Here is a 21,824-nt window from a genome sequence, read left to right on the forward strand (position 1 = left end):
CAGCTGTATCTCTGTGGATATTTGCATCCTGAATATAAATTATTGCTCTTTAATTCTTTAACATTTTCCTGAAGGTCTCTCTGATTTGAGTCTTTGTTTCAGCCCCATGGACACTCATACCCGGGTTCTAGAGAACTGTTTTAAAAGGCATCACTTCTGTTGCTCGTTTGGGATTAGACCATACAACATGGGAACAGGCCACTCGACCAATAATGTTTGTGCTGACCACAATTCCAATTTAAACTGCAGAACTTGATTTATGAGGACAGGTTGAATGAGCTAGGGCTTTTCTCTTTGGAGCAGACGAGGATGAGAGGTGATCTCCTGGAGGTGTACAAGATGATGAGAGGCATGGATAGAATGGTTAGCCAGAAACTTTGTCTAACACCGGGGTGGGAGGAGAGGGATAATTCTAAGGCTGTTGGAGGAAAGTATAATGGGTATGTCGAAGGTAAATTCATTACACAGGGAGTGGTGAGTGCACGGAATGACCTGCTGGGGTGGTGGTAGAAGGCAGGTTCATTAGGGTCATTTCAGAAACTCTGGCATATGGATGATACAAAAATGGAGAGCTATGTAGGAGGAAAGGGTTAGATTTGTCTTAGAGAGATTTAGAAGATCGGCACAACACCATGGACCAAAGAGTCTGAATATGCTGTAGTGTTTTTTTATTCTGTGTTATCAATGCCTGAAGTGCTGTCTATCTCTGTCCCTTCATTCCCTGACGTGGTCTCTATCTCCAACTCTCTGTTCCCTGACTTGGTCTCCATCTTTATCTCTCCATTCCCTGATGTGGTCTCTATCTCTCCATTCCTTGACTGTCTTAAAGCCTCTTAAACATTGCTTAAGATGGGTGGTGTTGTGGATAATGAAATGGGTTTTCAAAGCTTGCAGAGAGATTTAGGCCAGTTAGAAGAGTGGGCTGAAAGATGGCAGATGGAGTTTAATGCTGAAAAATGTGAGGTGCTACATTTTGGTAGGACTAATCAAAATAGGACATACATGGCAAATGGTAGGGCATTGAAGAATGCTGTAGAACAGAGGGATCTAGAAATAATGGTGCATAGTTCCCTGAAGGTGGAATCTCATATGGATAGGGTGGTGAAGAAAGCTTTTGGTATGCTGGCCTTTATTAATCAGAGCACTGAGTATAGGAGTTGGGATGTAATGTTGAAATTGTATAAGACCAAATTTGGAGTATTGTGTACAGTTCTGGTCACTGAATTATAGGAAAGATGTCAATAAAATTGAGAGAGTACAGAGGAAGTTTACTAAAATGTTGCGTGGGTTTCATCTCCTAAGTTAGAGAGAAAGGTTGAACAAGTTGGGTCTTTATTCTTTGGAACGTAGAAGGTTGAGGGGGGACTTGATAGAGGTGTTTAAAATTATGAGGGGGATTGATAGAGTTGACGTGCTTAGGCTTTTTCAATTGAGAATGGGGGAGATTCAAACAAGAGGACATGAGTTGAGAGTTAAAGGGCAAAAGTTTAGGGGTAACATGAGGGGGAACTTCTTTACTCAGAGAGTGGTAGCTGTGTGGAACGAGCTTCCAGCAGAAGTGGTTGAGGCAGGTTGGATGTTATCGTTTAAAGTTAAATTGGACAGATACATGGACAGGAAAGGAATGGAGGGTTATGGGCTGAGTGCAGGTCGGTGGGACTAGGTGAGAGTAAGAGTTCGGCACGGACTAGAAGGGCCGAGATGGCCTGTTTCCGTGTTGTAATTGTTATATGGTTATTGCTTTTGTCTCTGCTTCCACCACTTCCCTGGGGAGTGTGTTCCATGTACCTACTGCTGTGTTTATAAAAAACTTGTCATGTAAATCTCCTTTTCTCTTTCGTCCTCTTGCCTTAAGTCTGTACCCTCTAGTACTTTTTCTGGGGAAAGAAACTGCAGCCACCATCCCTATCTTTGCCTCTGGTAAATTTATATACTTCTAACTGGTCACTTCTCCGGCTTCACTGATCCAGAGAAAACCATCTGTGTTTGTCCGACCAATCTTTATAGCGGTCCTCTCTAATCCAAACCAGATCTTGGTGAGCCTCTCCAATGCCTCCGCGTCCTTCCTGTATTTGTTTATTTTTTGAGATATAGTGTGGAATTGCTCCCTCCAGCCCTTCGGGCCACGCTGCCCAGCAACCCTCAATTCAATCCTGGCCTAATCACGGAACAATTTACAATGACGAATTAACCTACCAACTGGTACGCCTTTGGACTGTGGGAGGAAACGAGAGCAGCTAGAAAAACCCACTCATTCATGGGGAGAACATACAAACTCCTTACCGACAGCAGCAGGAAAATGTAGTGACCAGAGCTGCATACTTCACTCCAAACATACCCAGACCAATATTTTCTCCAATTGCAATCTGATTTTCTGACTTGTACTCAGCACCCAGTGAAGGTTAGTATGCCATACCCCTCCTTAGGTACTTGTGTTGCCAGTCTTAGCTGTGAAGACAGACAGACAGACAGACACACACACACACACACACACACACACACACACACCCCGCCCCCCCCCCCCCCCAGCCAGCCAGCCTTTGAATCCATGTCTGCTGCATCCCCATGGTGGCTTCTCTGTGGCCCATTGTCCCGTCACTGGCACAAGCCTGCATTGTCACCTGAGGACTGCTCTGCCATTAAAGGCATCCGTTAGTCTTGCCAGACCATGGATCTGCGCCTGGAAAGTCTTCACTCTCCAGGGTGCAGGCCTGGGCAAGATTGTATGGAAGACCGGCAGTTGCCCATGCTGCAAGTCTCCCCTCTCCACGACACCGATGTTATCCAAGGGAAGGGCATTAGGACCCATACAGCTTGGCACCAGTGTCGTCGCAGAGCAATGTGTGATTAAGTGCCTTGCTCAAAGACACAACGCGCTGCCTTGGCTGGGGCTCGAACTCACGACCTTCAGATCGCTAGTCGAATGCCTTGGCCACGTGCTCTGCCATTAGGCTTGTGCTTATCCCAGTGAAATCAGCTGGTGTAAAACAGGAATTCCATTCCACACCACCTGACACATCATCGCTCTCCTTGCTCTCCAGTGTTATCCCTGAATTGATTACATCACAACTTTAACATCCTTGTGTTTCAATCCCTTTTCCTCAACAGCCATAGGGCCAACCACACGTCAGGGCCTACTGTAGAATCCAAGCCTCTTGTGAATCTTTCCTCGCCCTACACTAGTGGCTGCACAAATCTGGAATTACCTGAGTACACCCTCACCTCTTGCATTTCCTGGACTCCACTTGTCTTTCTCCTTCTGTTGTTACCGATTGAGAACTCACACACGTTCCTCAGTCTCACTTTATGTACTTGTGCACAAGGAGAACAGCCTGGCCCCTCTCACCATGCTGTGCTGGTCAGAACAGTGAAATACCATTCTTACACTGAATTGACCAGCGGTTATGGGTATTAACTAATCCAACTGACAACTTTGTACATGTTTGAATTCCTATTTCCAAGATCAATCACCATTCACAACACAGGTGTTAAAAGCTAATAGAAACTACAAGCTAATAACAGATTAGCTTGTTACTAACTTTGAAGTTAGTAAAATAATTGTCCTTACTTCATCTCTATAAATAAGTGGGCTCCCGCCCACCCCTGCTGTGCAAAGGGAAGTTCAGAGTAAATTTATTATCAATGTGCATACTGTATGTGTCACCATATACAACCCACAGATTCATTTTCTTGTGGGCATTTTCAATAAGTACAAGAAACACTGTAGAATCAGTGAAAGACCACACCCAACAGAACAGACTAACAACCAGTGTGCAAAAGACGACAAACTCTGCAAATAAAAAGAAAAAAAGATGATAAATCAATAAGCAATAAATATCGAGAGCATGAGATGAAGATGAAGAGTCCCTGAAAGTGAGCTCATGGGTTGTGGGAACAGTTCAGTGTTGGGGTGAGTGAAGTTATCCCCTTTGATTCAAGAGTCTGATGTTTGAGGGGTAATAACTGTTCCTGAACTTGTTAGTGTGAGTCCTGAGACTCCTGTAGCTTCTTCCTGATGGCAGTGGTGAGAAGAGAGCATGGCCTGGGTGCTGGGGGTTCCTGATAATGGATGCTACTTTCCTGCGACAGCATTTCATGCTGATATGCCCATGATGGACTGGGCTAAATCCACTACTTTTCATAGGATTTTCCAATCAAGGGCGCTGGTGTTTCCATACCAGGTCACGATGCAGAAGTCAGTATACTGTCCACCACACATCTATAGAAGTTTGTCAAAATTTTAGATGATGTGCCAAATCTTTGCAAACTGCTAAGGAAGTAGAGGCTCTGCTGTGCTTTCTTCATAATGGCACTTAAACGCTGGACCCAGGACAGGTCCCCTGAAATTATAACACTGGACAATTTATGAGGACTGAGTGTCCTCATAATCTAAACAAAAAAATTTAAAGTTACTGACCCTCTCCACCGATGAGGACTGGCTCATGGACCTCTGGCTTCCTCCTCCTGAAGTCAATGATCAGCTCCTAGGTATATAAAATAAAACTAGCTATTAAACTGCTATAACTTCTATTGTATGTCTTTATTTTCCAGTAAATGCCTGCAAGTAAATAAATCTCAAGGTAGTATATGCTAATGTATACTCTGATAATAAATTTACTTTGAAATTTGGACATCTGGTAGCTTCACTTCTGTGAAATAAATTGCCAGTGCTTTGTCTGAGTTGTTCGAATTCTTCCCCACCAGCCTTCCCACCTCCTCAAAAAAAGTATCAGAATCGGATTTGTTACCACTGGCGTATGATGTGAAATTTGTTGTTTTGCGGCAGCGCTGCAAGATTAAATTACTATAAGTTACAAAAGAGTAGTAGTGAGGTAGTGTTTGTGAGTTCAAGGTCCATTCCGATATCGGATGGTGGAGGGCTAGAAGCTGTATTTAAAATGTTGAGTGTGTTTCTTCAGGCTCCTGTACCGCCTCCCTGATGGTGGTAATGAGACGAAAAATAGAATGAAATAGTAATATCTTCAGGAGTTGCATCTGATCAGATTGCATGGCATGGTATCATAGCAGTTAGCATAGTGCTTTACAGTGCCAGCAATTGGAAGATCGGCTTTCATTTCCCACCGCTGTCTGTAAGGAGTTTACACTTTCTCCCCTGTAACCGTGTGGAATTTTTCTGGGCACGCCAGTTTCCTCCTTCATTGTAAAGACGTACGGGTTCAGGCGAGTAAGTTGTGGGCATGCTATGTTGATGTCAGAACCATGGTGATACTTACGTGTTGCCCCTAGCGTATATTCGAGCTGAATTGGTCATTGACAAAAGCGACATGCAGAGTTCCTCCTGCATTTTGTGTGTGTTACTCTGCATTTCCAGCATCTGCAGAATCTCTTGTGGTTAGCACTTTACTCGGTGTTTCGATGTACTACTTCTTCATGTGCCTTGTGCGTTACACGCTTGGGCGATCATGGCTCTCCACATCGAACAATCCCTCGCAACGTCAATGATATCTCGCACACTTAGATCTGTTAGTTCTTTCACAGTGTCCATATATTTTATTCTTTGCCTTCCTCTACCGCATTTCCCAGACATACAACCTTGTAATGTAAGGCATTCTATTTCTCCCTTTCTGATGACATGGCCTAGGAATTTAAGTCTCCTGTCATTTAATGTTCTCATTAAAGATCTTTTTGTCTGGGCACGTTGGAGTACTGTCTCATTAGTTACCCTATCTCTATACGATATTTTCCGCATTCTTCTAAGAAACCACATTTCTGTTGCTCCTAAGTTTCTTTGGAGTTCTGGTGTTATAGTCCATGTTTCGGAAGCATACAGCAAGATTAACCAGATGTGACATTTTAGTAGCCTAAGCCTTGTTGACATAGAAATGTGTCTGTTGGTAAAATGGGTTTCATTTTTTGGAAGTTGGTTTTGGCAATGGCAATTCTTCTTTTTATTTCTACTTTACTTCTAGCATCTTGTGATATAAAGCTACCAAGGTAATTGAAGCTGGTCTTTTGTTCAATCTCTTGGTTACCGATGTACAATTGGCAGTTGGGAGTATCCTGCTGTTTTGATATTACCATACATTTCGTTTTTTTACAGTTGACGGTTAGACCAGAATCTGCACTTGTTTGTACTACTTTGTCCAGGAGGATTTGTAGGTCTTCTGCAGCACTTGCTATTAGGGTGGTATCGTCTGCATATCTTATTGTTGATGTTAACACCTCCAATTTTTCTCCCATCTAGGTCTTCTATTTCTCTGAGAATCATTTCACTATAGATATTAAATAATTCTGGTGAGGCAACGCATCCCTGTCCAACTCCTTCGGTGGATGTGTGACAAATAAAGCTGATCTCTCTATCTCATGGTCTCTGATCTCACTTGCAGAGAATGCTCAGCGAGCCCCAAGCGAAGCTCCCAGCGAGTCAGGGACCTTCAAGCAGGAGGGGAAGATACCAAGTCGACTGACGCTGGGCAGCAGAGGTGGATATAATGGTCGCTGCTGGGGGTCACCAGTCAGGCAGAAGAAGAAGCACACAGGTATATGCACAGTGGTGTCAGGGCTTCATGGATGTGCCCTACTACTCTTACGTTGTGTCTGGCATTGAGCGGAATAGTGTGGAAGCGGCCCTTCAGCCTGTTGGAGCAAACTGAAAGGTCACCCAGTTCAAAATAATGGGTGCGTGCCAGGAGACCAGTCAAAGCTGATCTACCTGAGCATGAATTTGGTACAGATTTTACATTCTCACTTGACAAGATCACCAGTAAAACTGCCCTCAGTGGCCACTTTATTAGGTACATCTGCTCGTTAATGCAAAAGTTTAATCAGCCAATCATGTGGCTGCATCTCAATGCATAAAAGCATGCAGACATGGTCAAGAGGTTCAGTTGTTGTTCAGACCAAACATCAGAATGGGGAAGAAATGTGATCTAAGTGACTTTGACCTTGTGGAATTATTGTTGAAGCCAGATGGGATGGTTTGAGTATCTCAGAAACTGCTGATTTCCTGAGATTTTCATGCACAACCGTCTCTAGAGTTTACAGAGATTGGTGCGAAAAACAAAAACATCCAGTGAGTCGCAGTTCTATGAAAAGTGGAGTTACCTATTAGTTAATAGAGTGACCACTGAATATGCATTTTGGTAGTAGAATAGTCATTACAGAAAGGGACTGGGTCCTGATTACAAAATAAGATAAGTGTCCGTAAGTCTAACAGCAAATCTAGTTTTCTGTTCCAACAATGTGTGAACGTTATAGTAGAATTAATGAAGCTCCTGTAACTTGGATGTCGTCTGCACCTATGTCTTGGTCTTCAGAATCGGGTTTATTATCACTGACGTGTCATGAAATTTGTTTTGCGTTAGCAGTACAGTGCAAACATTAAAAAATCTTTACTATGTTATAGTAAGAAATATAAAAAATGAGTAGTGCAAAAAGAGAGCAGGATAGTGAGGTGGTGTTTATGGACCATTCAGAAATCTGATGGCGGAGGGGAAGAAGCTGTTCCTAAAATGTTGAGTGTGCACCTTCTGGCTCCTGTAGCCCCTCCTCGATGGTGGTAATGAGAGAGCATGTCCCATGTGGCTATGGTCCATAGTGTTGCATCCCACCTTCTGGAGGCGTTGCCTTTTGAAGATGTCCTGGCTGGTGTGGAGGAGCTGGCTGAGTTTACGGCTCTCTGTAGTGTTTTCTGGTCCTGTGCAATGGTACCTTCATACCAGACAGTGCGTTCTCTGGCTTTCAGTGAGTTCCAGATAACTCCTTGTTGCTTTTGATTGGGCTGGTTCCTTGGGCTGTGACTGTGGAGGTTGGAAGTTCAGCATTTAAAAAAGATTTCTTCCTTACCCACCCATTCTGTTTCCCCAGGATGTTCCATGTGGAGAAATTGTTACTTTGTGCAGAGGATGTTTACCTTGTACTGGAGAAGTGGATGGTACCACATGGGTTCCATGGGATATACTGGGATATAAATAGCTCGTGCAAAGCCCAGGAGGTGTACGTGATGCCCAAAGTGCCGGGGACTTTGAGTTGAGTGGTGCTGTGGGTGGGCACATTTACTGCCTGTTATATCATTTCCTGACGCAATCTCAAGTGGTTTACAGTGAAGTACCATCCTAGTCAGAATTTGGACTTTAGTAATGAAGCGAGCAGTTTGAGAAGAGCATGTGATCTCTTTGGTGATGTTGCGTGTTGAATCAATATTGGGCAGAATGCTGGGGATAACTGGCCTCGGGGGTGGGAGTTGTGGGGGTGTGATTAGAATATAGAACATAGGACATAGGGACAGTCCACAATATTGCAAACTTTTAACGTACTCTTAAATCAATATAACCCTTCCCTCCCACATAACCCTCCGTTTTTCTATCAACCAAGTGCCTATCTAGGAGTCTCTTAAATGTCCCTAATGTATCTGCCTGTATCACCATCCCTGGCAAGGCATTCCACACACCCACTGCTGTCTGTATAAGAACAAAACCTACTTCTGAAATTCCTCTTCAACTTTACTGCCATCAGTTTAAAGTTATCCCCTTTTCTATTAGCCATTTCCTCCCTGAGCAAAAGATACTGGTTGTCCACTCTATGCCTTTTAGCACATAGTACACAGCTGTCGTCACCACTCATCCTCCTCCGCTCCAAAGAGGAAAACTTTAGCTCGCTCAACCTCTCCTCATAAGACACGCTGTCCAGTCCAAGCAGCATCCCGATAAATCTCCTCTGTGCCTTCTCTGAAGCTTCCCTATCCTTCCTATAATGAACCAGAACTGAACACAATACTCCAAGTGTGGGTCTAACCAGGATTTTGTAGAGCTGAAACATTACCTCGTGGCACTTGAACTCAATCCTCTGACTAATGAAGACCATACTCCATAACCAACCTCCCAATTTACATGGCTACTTTGAGGGATCTGTGGACGTGGACCCCAAAATCCCTCTGTTCCTCCACATTGCTAAGGATCCTGCCATTAACGCTTTACTCTTCCCTGAAGTTTGACCTTACAAAATGAATCACTTCACACTTTTCTGGGTTGAACTCCATCTGCCACTTCGGAACCCAGCTCTGCATCCGGTCAGTGTGCGGTTGTAACCTACGACAACCTTCTATTAGACTGTGCAAAGAATACGAAGGAGTTAGTGTATGTGGGTGCTGGGGGACAACACGGACAGATGAGGCCAAGGCTTGTGTTTCCATGTTGTGGGACTCTGTGGCACCACGATGCTGAACTCCCCAGAACCTCACTGGGATAATGCAAATAAATTTAACCTTGTTGTGGTGTCTTGCTCAAAGGCTGTTCCCCTGGTGATACTGCATTCCCTCCATATTGCAGCAAAGTTCAAAAAGTTCAAAGTAATCAAAGTACCTACATGTCACCGTACACAACCCTGAGATTAATTTTCTTGTCGGCATACTGAATATATCCATAGTAGAATAATAACCATAATAGGATCAATGAAAGACTGCACGAGTGTCCAACCAGTGTGCCACAGACAACAAACTGGGCAAATACAAAAAGAAAGAAATAAATAAGCAATAAATATTGAGAACATAAGATGAAGAGTCCTTGAAAGTGAGTCCATAGGTTGTGGGAACATTTCAATGACGGGCAAGTGAAGTTGAGTGAAGTTAACCCCTTTGGTTCAGATTGCAAAAGTTTATATTTCTGTGGTGAAACCTCTGGTTTAGGACTTGACCCCAACCACCTTCTGTCTCAAGAGGTGAGGATGATTCATTTTCTGTCTGGGTTTGACGACCGGAACAGGGGGCAGTGACCAGAGTGAAGGTTTGATGGGGCTGACAGTTGTGTTTTCTCTCTGTGCTGTGGTAGGAATGGCCAGCATCGACAGCAGTGCTCCAGAAACCACCTCAGACAGCTCACCGACGCTCAGCCGCAGACCCCTGCGCGGAGGCTGGACGGCTGCGTCCTGGGGCAGGGGACAGGACAGCGACAGCATCAGTAGCTCATCCAGCGACTCCCTCGGATCGTCCTCGTCCAGCGGCAGTCGGAGGGCCAGTGGGGGTGCCCGGACCAAGAGCACCGATGTTGGGAGGTAGTGGCAACATTGCTGACATTTGTCTTTTTTCCAGGCTTGGCATCAAACTGCATAGAATGTAGAACACAGGTGAAGAACAGGACATAGAACAAAGAACACAGTATGTCGATTGTGGAAGGTGCAACATAGAACGTTGAACTTTGCGAACAAACCATAGTACATGGAGCACAGAAGGTAGAACATAGAATAGAACAGGAACAGGGACAGGCCTGTCTCAGCTCTAATCTCCACACTGCTGCATGTTTACCGCTTGAATTTTCACTCATCCACTTTCTCCCTCTTGCATGCAGCTCGTTAAGTCTCACTAAGCTTCCACTCACCCAGTTTTTGGGAATAGTTCAGGGAGGAGTTGATGCACTTTATAAGAGAACAGCCCAGAAATACTGACCCTCCTCGCCCATGACAAACGTGTGATTGCTGCTCCCAGCCGCCCATGGCACATGCATGATTGCTCTCCCAAACATGGCACCCGTGTGATCATGCTCCCACCCATACACAGACATGATTGCCCTCCCAACCATGACAGATGTGATCACCCATTCACCTAGGGCACACGCATGATCGCAGCACACATGTGGTAGTCCCTCCCACCCACGTGCTTGGTCACCCCTTCTCCCTACAGTCCATGTATTGGTCAGGAAATAGGAAATCCTCGGATTTTTTTTGAAATAGTGATAGGTTGAAAGGTGCCGATGTCGTTCCGGAGCTGGGGAACCCTTTGTACACAGATCACTGAATGTGTGGGCTCAGGAAGCAGGTGAACATTTAATGTGAGAGGATTTCAGTGCAGGAGAAACACTGCAAATATACAGCGTTCTGGTCAGAGTGCAGCTGGGGCACCATCTCCTCTTTCTTGTAGAAATTTTTGGCATAGGATGAGGCCATACTGCCCATGTTGTCCACGCTGAATAAGTAGATTTTAATCTCACTGCACAACTGTTGTCTCACAGTCTCGTACTTTGGGGATTCCACAAGTACATGAACACATCCCTCAGTAGCTTGCATCTCCACAGTCTGCTCCCAGCTTTTTCAAAGGTTTCCATCTCAAAATCCTGGGCATTTACCCAGTTGCAGCTGGGTTCAATTCCCATCACTGTCTGTAAGGAGTTTGTATGTTCTCCCCATAACTGTGTGGGTTTCCTCCGGGTGCTCTGGTTTCCTCCCACAGTCCAAAGTCTTGCGGGTTAGTGGGTTAATTGGCCACATGGGTGTAGTTTGGTGGTGTGGGCTCATTGGGCCAGAGGGGTCTGTATTCCTCCCTGGCCCATTTTAGGATACAACTCTCGATCTCCTGCATTGTGGGGGACGCTTATTGACCTCTCCGTAGACTTTGCACTCTGTATGATAGTTTGCAGTTGGACTCTTTACTACTGTTCCAGGTACAAAGGCAGGCGGCCTGAAAGCCACGCTCCGCACGTGCCTAATCAGCCATCTGAGGCAGCAGCCCATTTCTACTTTGAATTGGCAAAGACGGTTCTCATCAAAGCGGGAGGCAACAGCAGCACATCCATCTTTACTCACCCCTCGGCCAGTGGTGGCCACCAGGGACCCCACCGCAATCTCCACCTGTGCGCCTTCGAGATTGGACTCTACGCGCTGGGCTTGCACAACTTTGTCTCACCAAACTGGCTCTCGAGGACCTATTCTTCGCATGTCTCCTGGATAACAGGTTTGGCAAAAGTCCCTGCTTTTGATTTGGTCTCCCTAGAGCTCAGGCCAGATATTTTCCTGTATGCTTAATGCCTTCTGTCTCATCTGTGCCCCGTCATGTGTGTGTGTGTGTGCGCGCACTGTTGAATCCTGGTTACAAACACGACGACTGTGGCTCACTATACTGTATATTGGATTCCGTATATTACACAGAACAGAACCTTAAAATTACACCATCTTGTATTAACCATTTCTGCCTTGGGATAAAGACGCTGGATATCTACTCTATCAATGCCTCTTATCATCTTGTACACCTATATCAAGTCGCCTGTCATTCCTCTTTGCTTGAAAGAGAAAGGCCCTGGCTTGTTCAGCCTATCCTTATAATACATGCTCTCATATCTCGCCAGCATCCTGGTAAATCTCCTCTCCTCTGCCCCCTCTCTAAAGCTTCCACATTCTCCCTATAATGGGGGTGGGGGGAATCAGAACTGAGCAAGTACTCTCAGTGGTCAAAGTTCAAAGTTGGAAGTACATTTATCAGACATCCCACCTTGCAAAAACTCCATTTCAGGGAGGTAGCACCATCAATTTGCGGGATACCCCCGGGAGAGGTGGGATGTCTGCAATAGAGTAGCTCCTTAGCAGCTAGCCAGTTAGTTTAAATAACGTTAGCTATGCTAATGAACGAATGACACCTGTTAAACTCACCTCAACATGTCTTTTACAGTCTTAACCCACCATGGGCAATAGAAAAGTCACTGTTGCAAACAGTGCAGCGAGCAACACTGTCATTATTTTGACCCCTATTAGGCAGGGGTACACTTTAGTGTAGTCTGGGGTGACGTACGTTTCATATTTTCTTTTTTTTTTGGAACAGTCTGCCATGGTACGCGCGCACGCTCTCTCTCGCTTGCTTTCTCTCTCGTGCTCTCGCTTTCTCTCGCTCTCTCTTGCTTCCTCTCACTCGCTCTCAAAAAAATTGATTTCCGTGATATTGTATATAATTTGCGGGCATCAGGGAGCCACTATTAATATGCAGGAGACTCCCGGAACTTCTGGGAGAGGTGGGATGTCTGATTTATTATCAGATATGTGTGCTTTATAGAGTCTTGAGATTCTTCTCCTTACAGGCAGCCACAAAACAAAGAAACCCTAAAAGAACCCATTGAAAAAAGACCATCAAACACCCAATACAGGAATCATATACTCCACTCTATTTAGGCCTTTCAATACTCGGCAGGTTTCAATCAGACTCCCCTCTCATTCTCCTAAACTCCAGTGAGTACAGGCACAGAGCAAATGAAAGAATCAGCCAACAGAAATTTCTCCCTCACTCCTGGACACTGGAGGTCTGGGGTCCTGTTCTGGCACTGAAGGACTGTCTTTGTGGGTGGGAGGGAGGGAGGGAGGAACGGGGCTTGTTTTACGATTGTCGTTTTGTTGCTTGTTGTGTACTGTGTTGTTCTGCTGAGCATTGTGGGGATGCTGTATTGGCGAGTGAATGTGTGGTGACACTTGCGGGGTGTTCTCACCCCCCCCCAGCCATCTTTAGGTTGAGCTGACTGTTAATGCAAATGATGTGATTCACTGTAGATATGATAAATGAATCTGTAACCATAGTAGAAATGCTTCCACCCCCTCCCCCCCACCCCACCGAAATGGCACTAACTTCTTTTTTATGCGGGCAGGCCAGGCCATGGAGATTGGGAGCTCAGCACTGAACATCCTGGTTGAATGTTGGGACGGTCATTTAACTCCTCCCGAAGTAGCCTCTTTGGCAGATCGCGCGTCACGCGCCAGGGACCCCAACATGGTCCGAGCCGCAGCAGAACTGGCATTAAGTTGTCTACCGCACGCTCATGCTCTGAATCCCAATGAAATCCAGCGGGCACTAGTTCAATGCAAGGAGCAGGTACGTGTTGCTGATCACTTTATTGCCATCCGAGTCATTAGCATTCTCATTGCTCTGGATCATACAAATTTAATTTTATTTTATATAAATATCTAAATGTATTTCTTACTGGTACTTATAGCTTTTAAAATTATATATTGCACTGTACTACTGCCTCAGAACCCATGCCAGTGATGTTAAACCTGATTCTGACTCTAATGTTTGGTTGGTTTCCTGGAGACTTGCTGTCCAGAGGAACACTCCACTGAGGAGTTGCACCAAGCCCCCATTATCCCATTCACGTGGTTAAATAAATCTTAGCTTTGTTTTGCAAAAGAATCAAGGTTCCTCTGGTATCCTAATTAACATTTCACCTGTAAATGTTTAACAGGAGCTTAAGGTGATGTCAACTTCACTGTGGGAGCTTGGGTGCTTTCATGTTGGTGAAATCAATGAGAAGAGACCTTACATAATCGTATAATGATTTGCCCAGTCCTCCTCCTTTCCTCTCCTTCTCCTGCTCCTTGACTTCACTCAACATTCCTCAGCTTCTCTAGTTCTTTGACCTCTCCCCTTTCATCTCCAATTGTCCCACTCTCCATCCATGATCCCACTTTGTAGTACACTCAGACCTCGCATAACGCTACCCCGCGTAGCGCTGATTTATTACATTGTGGTTATTCCATTCTTTATTGAAATTTGTTTAAATGACAAAAATTCATTCTAAACAACACTTAAAACTTCTCAAGAGTGGCTGCCATTGCAGTAAACATTAAATCAGCCAATGAGAGTGCTTGACATACGCTCTGAGCTACTCACAGCTAATCATGTATTAGCTCACACTCTGCCTCGCCTGCACGTGTCAACATTCTTGCTCCCTCGCCAATTTATTCTATCTTCTCCACCCATAATGTCTGGAAAACGGCCTGCAACTTCCAGTGAGGGTAGTACATCTAAGATGTCTAGGAAAAGCACTGGCATGGATGTAAAACTGCAAGTGATACAGCGTTTAGAAGCTGGTGAGTGTCAGGTTGATGTTGGTGCTTCTCTGAAATTGGCTACATTGATGATCAGAACAATTATAAAAAATGCAGACAACATGAAAGCTTCTGCAACGACAACCTCAAAGTTATCATCAATGAAGGTGACTTGTTCAAGGAACCATTTGAAAAATGGAAAATGTGCTAAATATATGGGTAGATGATCAAACACAACAACACATGCCCCTAAGCCAGCTGATAATAATGGAAAAAGCAAGAAGCACCTTCTAACATATTCAAGAAGATAAGGAAGATATCTTGATACCCTTCACAGTCAGCAGAGGTTGGATTGATAGATTTAAACAGTGCTGTAACCTCCACAGCATATGCATCTCTGGTGAAGTGGCCAGTGCAGACAGCAAGGCAGCCCAGGATATTCCTGAAACACTGAAGGCCACGATTGAAAAGGACAATCATTCAGTATGGATGAAACAAGCCTATTTTGGAAAAGAATGCCTTCTCGTACTTTCATCTTACCAGAAGAGAAATGAGCATCTGGATTCAAGGCTGCTAAGGACCAATTAACTCTCTTGCTAGGAAGCAATGCAAAAGGTGACTTTAAGTTAAAGCCTATGATTGTGTATCTCTCTGACCACGAGCAACAAAAGGCATTTTAAAGTCTATCAGTGATTTGGAAATCAAACAAGAAAGTCTGGATGATGATTGATGTTTTCCAAAATTGGTTTGTTTCACATTTTTGTCCAGCAGTGAAGTGGTATTGTGAAGAACATGACCTTAAACCTAAAGCGTTATTGGTGCTCGGTAATGCCCCAGGCCACCCTGAGAATCTTGGCATGCTTTGGGCCTGCGTTCCTGTAGAAGTGGTTTACCTTCCATCCAACACCACTTCATTATTCCAACCAATGGATCAAGGAGTAATATTGAATTTTAAAGCCTACCACCTTCGTCACACATTCAAGCACCTTGTAGAGGAAAACCGTCAAGGCTAACAATCCTCAGGCAATTTTGGAAAATCTACAACATCATGAAAGCTGGAGACAATATCAGAGCAGCTTGGGATGGAGTAACTTCAAACTGCATGAATGGAGCGTGGAGGAAGCTACGAGCAGAAGCACACACCGACATCCTAGGGTTTCAGGCGGAACCAGTCATCCAGAACATCGCTGAACTGGCCAGTGAAGTGGGATTAGAGAATGCTCGTGATGGCTGTGTTGCTGCATTCTCATGGTGAGAGTCTGAATAATGAAGAGCTTCGAGAATTGGCAGAGCAACACATCCTGAGTGAATCTGAGGACACGGATTGACAAGAGGAAAGACCAGAAAGAAAACTCAGCACTGGCATTACCACGATCACATAAATTATGACCTTGACTGGGAGTGAAGGAATAAAGCAGTTCTCCATACGATTGCCTGCTACCAAGAACTGCTTCATGAGAGGAAACTTAAGAAAAGACAGTCAAATCTCGACGCCTACTTGAAGAAGAAGCCAAAGTTAGAGGACTCACAGCCTGGTCCCTCCTCTGAGAGGTAACCACCACTCGCTTCCCTCCACTGCTGCTCTGTTGATGTATAGGTTTGGCCTATTTACATGTTGGTCACTCCATGGATTACTGTGTATACATAAAATAATATATCATATATCTCAGGTTTGATTTTTTAAAAATCAGGCACACGTCCATTTACGTAATGTTATAATGACCCCACATAGCGCACCACCTCCGAGGAACACATCCTCAGTGTTAAGCAGGGTCTGAGTGTATTTCAAACTGTGTGCCTGGCTCTGTCACTTAAAGGCAAATGATGATATCTCCCAAGAGTTTAAACATCGTCTCCCTCGTGTTCATGAGTGGCATTTGTGTATTGCCCACAGGTGGTTAGTGCTCCCTCACTTATAGTGTGTTAACACTGAGGAGATGTGGATCACACTCGATCCCGACGTGTTCTTGTACAGCTACACTGAGGGTTGTATGTGTCTGAGTGTGAGTGTCCGTGCGTGTGTCTGAGTGTGTGTCTGTGAGTGTATGAGTTTGTGTGGCTGAATGTGAGTATGTGTTTGTGCTTGTGTCTGAGTGTGTGTTTGTGCATGTATGTCTGTAAGTGTGTGTATGTCTGAGTGTGTATGTGTGTGTCTGTGTCTGAGTGTGAGTGTGTGTGAGTGTATGAGTGTGTATGCCTGTGTGTGTATGTCTGAATGTGAGTGTGTTTGTGTGTCTGTGCCTGAGTGTGATTGTGTGAATGTGTGTTTGTGTCTGTGCCTGAGTATGAGTGTGTGTTTGTGTGTGTGTCTGAGTGTGATTGTGTGTTTGTGTGTGTGTCTGAGTGTGATTCTGTGTGTCTGAGTGTGTACTCAGTGACTTGCTACTGTCCATCCCATCCTGTTTCTCTTCCTGCTGCCCTAGGACAACACCATGCTGGAGAAGGCGTGCATGGCAGTGGAGGAGGCAGCCAAGGGTGGAGGCGTCTACCCTGAGGTGCTCTTTGAGGTGGCTCACCAGTGGTACTGGCTGTACGAGCAGACGACAGGCGGCTCTCAGCAGCGGGAGATGTCGACCATCGGTAGCCGCGGCACGCACGAGGCAGGGAGGGGCGTGGTGGAACACTCGGCGCTGAACGAGGGACCGGCCACTGTCACTGTGGCTGCCACCGTGACGGCCACCGCCGTGGTGCCGGTGATCACTGTGGGGTCCACTATGTACCAGCAACACACCATCGCCGGGACGGCCATCGCCCATCCCCATGCACAGGTCTTCCCCTCCAGCCCCGCCATGACTCATCCCTACACCACCATTCAAACCCACATCCCGTCCGTCTGCAACGCCGCCTACCTCGGACATCCCATCCAGCACGTCCCACGACCTGCCATCTTCCCCGTCGCCGGAGCAGCCTACCCACAGGTACACCCGTACAGTGCCGAGAACTCCGCGGAGTTGGGGAGGCTCGTGTAAAAACGGCCGCGTGGTTCTCAGACAGGCGGTAGTTAGGCTCCAAGGCAGGACTCCACGCGAATATGCATGTCTGGATTCCAGAAATACTGAAGCAAAAAGGTCAGAGATTTCGAGATACAGCACATCGTGGACCGAGGGGTCTGTACTGTTCTATATTCTGTGTTAGAATCCCTAGTGTCCTTTGTTCTGTCTGTTTTGCACAGAAGTGGGTTTTTTTTCTATATAAGGAGTGGTGTGTGCGAGGGGCACACTACCAGGGTGGTGGTGGATGCAGATACATTAAGGACATTTAAGAAAGACTTGAGCACATGGAAGACGGCGTGGGAGGAAAGAGTTAGACTAAACTTAGAGCAGGTTGAAAGATCAGTACAACATTGTGGGCCGAGGGGCCTGTACTGTACTGTTCTGTACTCAGTGGTCACTTTATTAGGAACAGGAGTGGAACCTGTGTGCTCTTCTGCTGCTGTAGCCCGTCCACTTCAAGGTTCAACAAGCTGTGCATTCAGAGATGCTCTTTTGAACATCACTGTTGTAATGTGGTTATTTGAGTTACCGTCACGTTCCTGTCAATTTGAACTAGTCTGTCCATTCTCCTCTGACCTCTCACATTAACGAGGTGTTTTCGCCCACAGAACTGCCACTCACTGGATTTTTTTTTGTTTTTTGCACCATTCTTTGTAAACTCTAGAGACTGTTGTGTGTGAAAATCCCAGGAGATCAGCAGTTTCTGAAATACTCAAACCACCCCATCTGGCACCAACAACCATTCCATGGTCAAAGTCACTTAGATCACATTTTTTTCCCATTCTGATGTTTGGTCTGAACAACAACTGAACCTCTTGACCACGTCTGCTGAGGTCTGCCTAATAAAGTGACCATTGAGTGTATACCTTCCTCTCCTATTGCCCTCCGTCCTTCAGCAAATCATCTTTCAGTTTTCCCCTTAAAGCCCAGCTCCAATGTTAAAGGCAGAGCAATTTCCAGACTCAGGCTTTTGCTTACTGTCCCCCTCACTGGGTGTTGAACACTGTGGTCCAAAGTGAACTCGTGCTGCCGAGGATTGGAGGGTGTCGGAAATGGGCCGTGCACTTGCTTACTGTGTGTTCTGTGTCTAGGGCATGCACCCCGCATTCATTGGAGCTCAGTATCCTTACACTGTTGCAACCACAACCCACCCGGCCATGGCAGCTCCACCCGTCACCTTCGCAGGGGTTCCTGTGCCCCCCATGTCACCAATGGCTGTGCACCCCTACCAGTCTGACCCGAGCCTGCCTCTGACGTCGACCGTAGCAGGTACAGGAAGGTTTTCAAATGTTGTTGGTGTGTTTCCGTGGTGCTTTGTGCTTGACTCCACAAAGTTCAAGTTTGAGTTTATTGTCATTCAACTTTGCACATGTATACAGCTAAACAGAACAAAATTCCTCTGGGACAAAGGTGCTAAATGCAGCACATAGTTCACATACAGTAGATAAAGTATTATTAACACAGTAGTATTAATAGTAATAAAAATGCTCTGTAGTTGTAAAAGTTGACGTGAAGTGCACAGACAACATGTCGTTAAATATACAAGAGGATAACAGTGACGGATCAGCATACAGGAGGGAGCTGAGTGGTATCCTAACAACAACCTCTCGCTCAATGTCAGCAAGACCGAGGAGCTGATTATTGACCTCAGGAGGAGGAAACTGGAGGTCGATGAGCCAATCCTCACCGGGGATCAGAGGTGGAGAGGGTCAGTTTCTTAAATTGCTGGGTGTTATTATTTCAGAGGACCTGTCCTGGGCCCAGCACAAAGAAAGCTCCCACGTTCTGCAGAGTTAGCGGAGATTCAGCATGACATCTAAACCTTTGACAGATTTCTGTTGTGGTGGAGAGTGTATTGACTGGCTGCATCACATCCTGATGTGGAAACGCCAAAGCTCTTGAACAGAAAATCCTACAAAAAGTAGTGGATGCAGCTCGGCCATCACAGCTAAAGCCCCTCCACCACTGAGCACATCTACTTGAAATGCTGTCGCAGGAAAGCAGCATCTATCATCAGGGACCCCACCACCCAGGACATGCTTTTTTCTCACTGCTGCCACCAGGAAGGAGATACAGGAGCCTCAGGACCCACACCACCAGGTTCAGGAACAGTTATCACCCCTCAGCTATCAGGCTCCTGAACCTGAGGGGATAATTTCACAAGTTCACTGAAAGGTTTCTACGTTCTACAGATTTACTTTCAAAGACTCATCATCTCATGTTCTTGATATTTATTGCTTGCTTGCTCTTTTATTTATTTAGTTAGTTAGTTATCTATTTATGTATGTATGTATTATTTCGTTCTTTTCGTATTTGCCCAATTTGTTGTCTTTTGCACACTGGTTAAATGCCCAAGTTGGTGCCGTCTTTCATTGATTCTATTATGGGTATTATTCGATGGATTTATTGAAAATGCCCACAAGAAAGTGAATCTCAGGGTTGTATATGGAGACACAGATGCACTTTGATAATAAATTTAAAGGTTCATTTGTTATCAAAGTATGCAACTTTGAAATTATTCTTCTCCAGGTAGCCACAAAAACAAGTAAGAAAATTTACTTTGAACTTTGAAGTATAATGCTACTGACACTGTCATAAATAATGTGTACTGGCTGGTAGCAGGGTGTTCAGAAGACTCACAGTCTCACAAGAAGATGCTGTTACCCAGCCTACCAATCCTTGTTCTCATACTGCGGTACCTTCTGCCTGATGGTGGGAGGTCAGACAGAGTGTGGGACAGGTAGAGAGATCCTGGACAATGCTGAGGACTCTCTAATTCTGGCCTTCTGGCTCTGTTTGGGACTAACTGGGGGTTTCAGCAATTCATAGTTGGGTACACCACGAAAACAGTCGCTTCGACCCAACTCATCTGTGCTAATCAAGATGCCCACCTACACTAGCCCCATTTTCCCGTGTTTGCCCCGTATCCCTTTAACCGTTTCCTATCCATGTTCCCAACCAAATGATGCTTTTTATCCCCATTCTCACAATAATGAAAATATTGAGGCACTAACGTTTTCTCTGGCGCATCAGAGTCTGAGGGGGCCTGGTGGAAGTTCAAAGTAAATTTATTATCAAGGTACATACTGTATATGTCACCCTGAATTCATTTTCTTGAGGACATTCAGTGTAGAACAAAGAAATACAATAGAATCAATGAAAAACTATACAAAGATGGGCCAAGTGCAAAAAGCAACAAATTGTGCAGATACAAAAGGAAAAACAAAATAACAAATAATACTGAGAACACGAGTTATAGAATCTTTGAAAATGGGTCTGTAGGTTGTGGGATCAGTTCAGTGTTGAGATGAAGTTATCCTCTCCGGTTCAGGAACCTGATGGTTGACTGTTCCTGGACCCAGTAGTGTCTGGGACCCAAGACTCCGGTATCTTTTTCCCAATGGCAGCAGAGAGAGGAGAGCATGGTCTCGATGGTGTGGCCCTTTGATGATGGATGCTGCTTTCCTGCGACAGCACTCCATGTAGACGTGCTCAACGGTGGAGAAGGAGAGTTGGTAGAACTTTAAAAAGTTATGAGAAGCTTAGATAGAACAGACAGTCAGTTTCTTTTAATTCTAGAGTTGATTGTTTTTAATTCAGTTGTAACTTAGATGTCATTCTAAATAAGTCAGATGTTATTTTAAATGTAGTCATTGTGTTTTTCATAATTGAAATGCCAGTTTGCTACTTTGTACTGAATGGATTAACACTGTAATCTTGTTGTCCTCAACAATGATAATAAAGCTCTAACATATTAATCATTTTCCCACTTTAGAAGTTTCAAATACTAGAGGAGATAGGTTAAGGTGAGAGAGGGAAGGTTCAAAGAAGCTGTGTGGAGCAAGTTTTTTTTACACAGAGAGTGTTTGGTGATAAAGGACAGGCTGCCAAGGATGGTGGTGAAAGCAAACACAAAGCTCTTAGTTAGAAGGAACATACAGGGAATGGAGGAATATGGATCATTTGCAAGCAGAGATTTGATTTAATTTATCTTCACTTTGGGCACAGCAGTAATGTAAAAACTCATCTGATTCAGTGCCGTCCTAGAGCTATGGATGAGTCCACACCTGCCCGAGCACACTCCTCAGTTAGGGGCTGGAGTGTCCACATCTGGTTTTGCAGAGGGAATTTGTCCCTTTCTCCCTGCTGGTTTATTGTGTGACAGCTGCTCCCTCTGCTGGGTGAACAATCACAGTGCGAGCAGAGGTCTCTGCTCTGTCATACTCGAAACACACACTTCAATGATTTTGTAAAGGCTTTGCCTCTGATATTCTTCTGTAGCTATTGAAAATATTGTAA

General features: G+C 45.0%; 1 protein-coding gene across 4 annotated transcripts in view; it reads left to right on the forward strand.

The window, feature by feature from the left end:
- The window catches only part of zswim8 (zinc finger, SWIM-type containing 8), a 187,452-nt gene that overhangs the window by 149,718 nt on the left and 15,910 nt on the right, over nt 1-21,824 (forward strand). For 3 of the 4 annotated variants that reach the window (XM_063070363.1, XM_063070364.1, XM_063070367.1), the window contains 6 exons: nt 6,348-6,500; nt 9,786-10,008; nt 11,391-11,680; nt 13,353-13,576; nt 16,956-17,450; nt 18,617-18,794. In XM_063070363.1, the coding sequence (XP_062926433.1) occupies nt 6,348-6,500; nt 9,786-10,008; nt 11,391-11,680; nt 13,353-13,576; nt 16,956-17,450; nt 18,617-18,794 (1,563 nt within the window). The remainder of the gene's footprint in view (nt 1-6,347; nt 6,501-9,785; nt 10,009-11,390; nt 11,681-13,352; nt 13,577-16,955; nt 17,451-18,616; nt 18,795-21,824) is intronic. The other variant, XM_063070365.1, reaches the window with a different exon arrangement.

This window comes from Mobula hypostoma, chromosome 18, assembly GCF_963921235.1.
Source record: "Mobula hypostoma chromosome 18, sMobHyp1.1, whole genome shotgun sequence".
NCBI lineage: Eukaryota > Metazoa > Chordata > Chondrichthyes > Myliobatiformes > Myliobatidae > Mobula > Mobula hypostoma.